A 5,752-nucleotide genomic window follows, 5' to 3' on the forward strand; every position below is an offset into this window, starting at 1 on the left:
TCTATATATTAATCTTTGTAAACATTCATGTTTGTTTGCTCAGGTCCATTAAATAATAATAACAGACTTTTGAGTTTAATGTATTAGTACATGCTAAAATTAGCTTAAGGTTAATAAATGTATTTTCATTGTTAGTTCATTTTAACCAATGCAGTTAATTAATGTTAGCAAATGTAACCTTACTGTAAAGTATTACCAAAAAAAAATTTAACCAAAATGTTTAATATATTTATAATATTTAATCAAACATGTTTTGCATGTAAATAAACATAATTCTTACTATTTTTAAGACAATAAAGATTAAATTTAGATTAAAATCTCCTCTAAAAATTGCCAGCAACCTCATGAAATATTTAAGGCAAAAACTGTAAATTCAAAGGCATGTTGCACTTATGAAACATGAGATACTGTGTTTGCTATATGATAGAAATGTTGATTCAAGCAAACGGCTTTAATTATATCACTTATTTATATAATGTACTTGATAAATGTGAATAAAAAATGGTTATGCGAGTTAAAAATGGTTATTACTGTGGCTGAATAAAGCATTTCTGATAATCCAAACTTTAAAAAAAAAAACATCCAAAGTCATCATTTTTGTCTGAAGTGGAGTGTTGTAACAGAAAACCAACCTGATCTTATTCATGGCTGATTCTGTGTCTATCAGTCCGAGGATCAAGATGGAAACAGACACGTTGCTCTTCTTGAGTGCCAGTTCATTCTGCAGCGCTCCGAAGAAATCGTTCATAGCAAACTTGGTAGCGGTGTACAGAGCCACAAATGGACTCGCCAGCTTACCTGAATCGCCAGCTTACCTGAATCAGGGAGGAAAAGAGCCAAAAGTATTCTTTCCAGTTCCAGCAGGAAAATTCAATTTAGATTAATATTAATTGAACGTGCACCAACAAAGTTAAAGACTCACCTGCCACTGAAGACACTACAATGATGGATCCACCAGATGTTTCCAGAACAGGAAGAGCTGCTGCGGCCATTTGCACGTAACTCTCAAAACATTAGATCATCGGCGCTGGAGCTATGCCATGCAAGGAAGATAATTCGGCACACAGCTGCAATTGCATGTTTTCAAACAGAGATGGCGACAAAGAGGCAAAACTTACGGACTGCAGCTTTAAAGGGGTCATATGATGCTACATGCACTTTTACAAGTTGTTTGAACTGAAATGTGTGTTGGTAGTGTGTGTACACAAACACCCTATAATGATAAAGATCCACCCAGTGGTTTTTTTTTTTTATCTCGTTAAATGTTTTCCCCTTTCTCAAATCACGCCGATCTCAGATGCCTGTCTGTGTGATGTCACACAGACAGGCCCCTCCCACGATAGTTTGATTGACAGTAGCGTTTCAGCACAGACTAGACTGGTGTCTTACCTTAGACCCGCCCTGAGTGAGCTGTCATCAGTCCTCTATTGTTTCACCGCTGGAGCAGATGTAGACAAGAATGACTCCTAAGCGATTGAGGTGTTCTGTTGTTGGATGTAATAATGAACATAGCAGTCGCCATTTACTCCCGACATCTGAGCCGCTGAAGTGGCAGTGGATTACTTTGTTTCTGAAGGGAATGCGCCCCCGATCTAAATAAATGTGTCTATGTTCGCGCGAATCATTCATGATCCAGCCTCATCTACAGAAGAAGTGAGTATAATGTTTTGTAATGAATCTTTGCAAATCGCCTTTCCTAATAATGTGCTAATTAGCAAGCTTCACGATGAATGTGGCTAAAGTAAACGGCTTGATCTGAAAAGAGCTGTTTTTGACAGGGTAAAAAAAGGTGTTTTTTACACAACCATTGAGAAAATTTAACCAAACTATGTTACAGACTTTTCATTAAGGCCCTAAAGAATCATATAAACTTGTGGAAAATGGGCATCCTATGACCCCTTTAAATTTATTTAATCAGTTTAGTAACCTATCAGGGTATAAACTGTTAGAACGAGCTGTTTTAGGTAAGTATGGTTGACTCTTAACTTTTATAAAGAATATCTCTTTGGATTTGAGACTTTAGTCTTTGCAACTTTACAGATCTTCTTTATGCACCAAGAGCTTGTAACACTCCAAAGAGAAAGGAAAAATTGAAATCGCATCATATGACCCCTTTAAGTTTTACTTTTTATATCACAATTTGGACTTTCAGACAATTCTGAGGACAAAAGTTAGGCTGATGATACACGGGGCAACTTTTTGAGCAATTTTGCAGAGCAACTTTTTATAAGCAATGTTGCTTGGGCACTTTTCGATTGAGAATGGGTAACAAATTTCTATCTGGATATTTTAGATCAGTCTTGGGTCCTGTCTTACCTAGTGGCCCATTGACAGCAACATTGCTCAAAAAGTTGCCCCGTGTATCATCAGCCTTTAACTGCAACTTTTTTTCTTTTTTTTTTCCAATTCCTTGTTGACATTTCATCTCGCAATTCTGATTTTATTTCTCAGAATTCTGTTTATATCTCGCAATTAATTTTTTTTTTATTTCCTTCACAAAATAAACAAAAAATTTTAAAGGTAATTGCAACTTTAATCTTACAAATTTTGCTTGACTTTTTTCTCATAACTGTGAAAAACAAAAACAGAATTGTGAGATAAAAGTCTCGATTATCTATTTTATTTATTTATTTATTCTGTGGCAGAAACAGCTCCCACAGTAAAGAGCCCCAAAGTCGCAAAAATACACAAAACTGCAAACAGTTGCTCAGAGTTGAGTTGCTTTAGCGAATCATTAAAAATATATATTTTTAAATATTAAAAAAATTGTGTTTACCATTCCTATAAAAGCCATATACTGTCATTTAACAGAATGTTTTTACATTATGTGTATCATATGTGTCTAGGAATATAAGAAGTTCAATAATTAGAAAAAACCATTACCATGACAACATTTTCAGTGCAAAAAATATCTCTTTAATTATTTACGATAACATCATTACACAAACAGACAGGATAAATAGTTTGACACTCCTCAATGTCACCTACTGAAACGTAACTTTGGTAAAAAGCAGCAAAAGAACAGATTAAATAGAAGAACCAGAGGAACCGGCAGAAGCTCGCAGACCACACGATAAAGCACATTAACAAAGAAGCCAGAGAGAATTACTCGTTCACAGTTAGGAGAAAGAAAAAACGCAGAAGTCTGCTGAGGGTCATAAAACCTTGAACATGTCAAAATCATCAAACCCTCTATCTACAGGGAAAGCAGAATTATAGTACAAGTGTTTTTAAAGCACAACGGAGAATATACAGAGAACGAGCCACCTGATGTGATGGCAAACGGACCGGAAACTCGATCCATATGAACAGCTGAAAGTAGAACAATTCATTTACAGAAATGTGCATTTCACTGAACAATGCTTTCCTGTAACCCCAAATTGGGTTGCCCAAAACATTTACTATGTCAGGAGAAACAAACCATTTATCTTTTCCAAAAAAATTAATTAAACGCGCAATGTGTTTTTGATAATGGCATACTGAATATCTAACTACACAATAAACAACTGATAAATCTGTGTGAAGCGCTAATGTACTGAAGGAATTCAAAAACTGTCGGTCTGTCCGGGAAAAACACATGCAAACCACAGCAGGCACCCAATCAGAGAGCAGAGCTGAATGTCCGACACTTACATATGAAATCCCCATTTGTATGCATTACATTTACATAACCAAATCCATTCATATACAAGTCAATTGTAAGTTCAAATTCAAAATCGATCAAATTAATTTGCAATATATATTTATATATATATATATATATGGGATTGGGTTAATAAAATATACTAATATCATATACAAGTTGCACAATTTCAGTTCAGTTCAAACTGCTTGCTGTATATTTTGTTTTAGTGATGCCAATCAGGTAAGACACTTTTTTTTGTATCTGAAATTAACTATTATTTTCGGACTGTTTTTTAATCGTTGACTTCCTATGGGATACTTTGGAGCTACAGACGACATTGAAAGAATAAAGTGCAAATGCTACAAGCAAAAAAAAGGTCTAATCAGCTACATGACCAGGTGGGCAATAATCATGCTCCTGTGCATCATTTACAACAAAACATGAAGTGATGCAAAAAGCAAGAGGAAAAAGAGTCACAAAAGACATTTCAAGTTCTGCTGTTTTATCACTATAAAGGGCCGCGAGTCGATCCGACACATGAAATCAACAAAAATCACTCCTCATTACAACTCATGAAATCATGAAGCTCTGCTCAGATCGGCTGGGACAAAAACATGAGCATGAATATAGTGAATTTAATCAAAACAAATCATTTAAGACCAATTTATTTCACAGTAAGGCAGATGTTATGATGTTTGTAGAGGACTAACAGGTCTATCCAGCCTGCTGGATTGGATTTGTGTTTTCTAAACCAAGGCCTACTAAATTTCAAATCAACTGGGCTACATAAACTCTTATTTTTGCAATAAGTTTGCAATAATCTTTACAAACAACAGGAGACGGTTTTAATTTTTGCTATTTTGACATTCAAAATCGCAGATGTAGTTTGGTTGGTTTGGTGTTCAGTTACAAGTGCTCTTCTGCTGTTTAACGACAAAACAAATAATAAAGCATGAATTATTTCATACAGGACAAAACAGGCAACCCTCTTCAATGGCGCCCATTTGTTTCACTGCAGATGTGATCTGATTTGGGGGAAAACGCAACTAAAAGCCACAATATGCGTCGCATAATACCAACTCAAAAGTTTTAACAGCAATTCTGGGTTACGAAGCGTATTAGTCCAATAAATAGGTCAGTTAGAAAGTCACACTGTATGATTTGTAATCAAATGTTTCTCTGACGTGAGTTTTTTTTTTTTTTTAATCTGCGTAAAAATCGTCTGTGACATCAACACAAAATAACAAACCCTGTACACGGACGCTTCATACAGCACCTCCGCCACCTCCGCGGCGCGGCGAGGCATGGCAGACTGTACAATGAGAGGCGATGATACTTAAGCTATGAAGAGGTGAAGCGCTGTGGGTTTGTCTGGGGTTTCTTTGTTTCGTCTGTGGTTTTTTAGGTGGTCTTGACCAGGTCGTACACGTGGATGTGGAAATCGTCATCGTATTTGATGTAGTAGACGGACGGCTTGGCGGGAACCTGGTAGATGACGAGGCCTGTTCTCTTCACCCCTTTATCCGTCACATACTCCACCTGCTTACCCACAAGGCTCTCTGTTTCCTCACCGGGCTTCCTGTCTGCAGGCAGCAGGTGTTTGTTCTCTGTGGAAACAAAGCGGTGGAATGACTTTACTTCACAATAAAGTGACTGATTTAAAACAACTTATTCTATAAATTGAAAATAATAAATGTAATATTAAACATTATAATATTTTAAATCAAAATAAACATGCATTTTATTCATTCAAATTAAAGGGAAAGTTCACCCAAAAATGAAAATTACCCCATGATTTACTCACCCTCCCGCCATCCTAGGTGTATATGACTTTCTTCTTTCAGTTTACGCTATGCCTGCGTCCTACGTTGGAACACCACTCTCTGGAGTGGAGTACTTTTATGATGGATGGATGCAGTTTTTGGGGCATTAAAATCTCAACACCCATTCAATGCTATTATAAAGCTTGGAAGAGCCAGGACACCTAGGATGGCTTGAGGGTGAGTAAATCATGGGGTAACTTTCATTTTTGGGTGAACTATCCCTTTAATACAACTAATATTATTAATTTATATAACTACAAACAAAACCAATAATTTAATACATAATCTAAAATTCAAAAGTTTG

At 36.0% G+C, this 5,752-nt stretch overlaps 2 protein-coding genes across 2 annotated transcripts in view; both read right to left on the reverse strand.

Moving 5' to 3' along the window:
* The window catches only part of LOC107750927 (hydroxysteroid 11-beta-dehydrogenase 1-like protein), an 8,101-nt gene extending 3,170 nt beyond the window's left edge, over positions 1-4,931 (reverse strand). The window contains exons 1-3 of the mRNA XM_016566507.1: positions 4,875-4,931; positions 923-1,004; positions 633-798 (exon numbers count right to left, since the gene is read on the reverse strand). Of these exons, the coding sequence (XP_016421993.1) occupies positions 633-798; positions 923-1,004; positions 4,875-4,931 (305 nt within the window). The remainder of the gene's footprint in view (positions 1-632; positions 799-922; positions 1,005-4,874) is intronic.
* A 91-nt stretch (positions 4,932-5,022) lies between these two features.
* The window catches only part of LOC107750928 (spindlin-W-like), a 5,428-nt gene continuing 4,698 nt past the window's right edge, over positions 5,023-5,752 (reverse strand). Inside the window, exon 4 of the mRNA XM_016566508.1 lies at positions 5,023-5,232. Coding sequence (XP_016421994.1) covers positions 5,027-5,232 — 206 coding nt within the window. The 3' untranslated portion in view covers positions 5,023-5,026. The remainder of the gene's footprint in view (positions 5,233-5,752) is intronic.

The sequence above is a fragment of the Sinocyclocheilus rhinocerous genome, unplaced genomic scaffold (genome assembly GCF_001515625.1).
Source record: "Sinocyclocheilus rhinocerous isolate Xijiao unplaced genomic scaffold, SAMN03320098_v1.1 scaffold1534, whole genome shotgun sequence".
In the NCBI taxonomy this organism is placed as follows: domain Eukaryota; kingdom Metazoa; phylum Chordata; class Actinopteri; order Cypriniformes; family Cyprinidae; genus Sinocyclocheilus; species Sinocyclocheilus rhinocerous.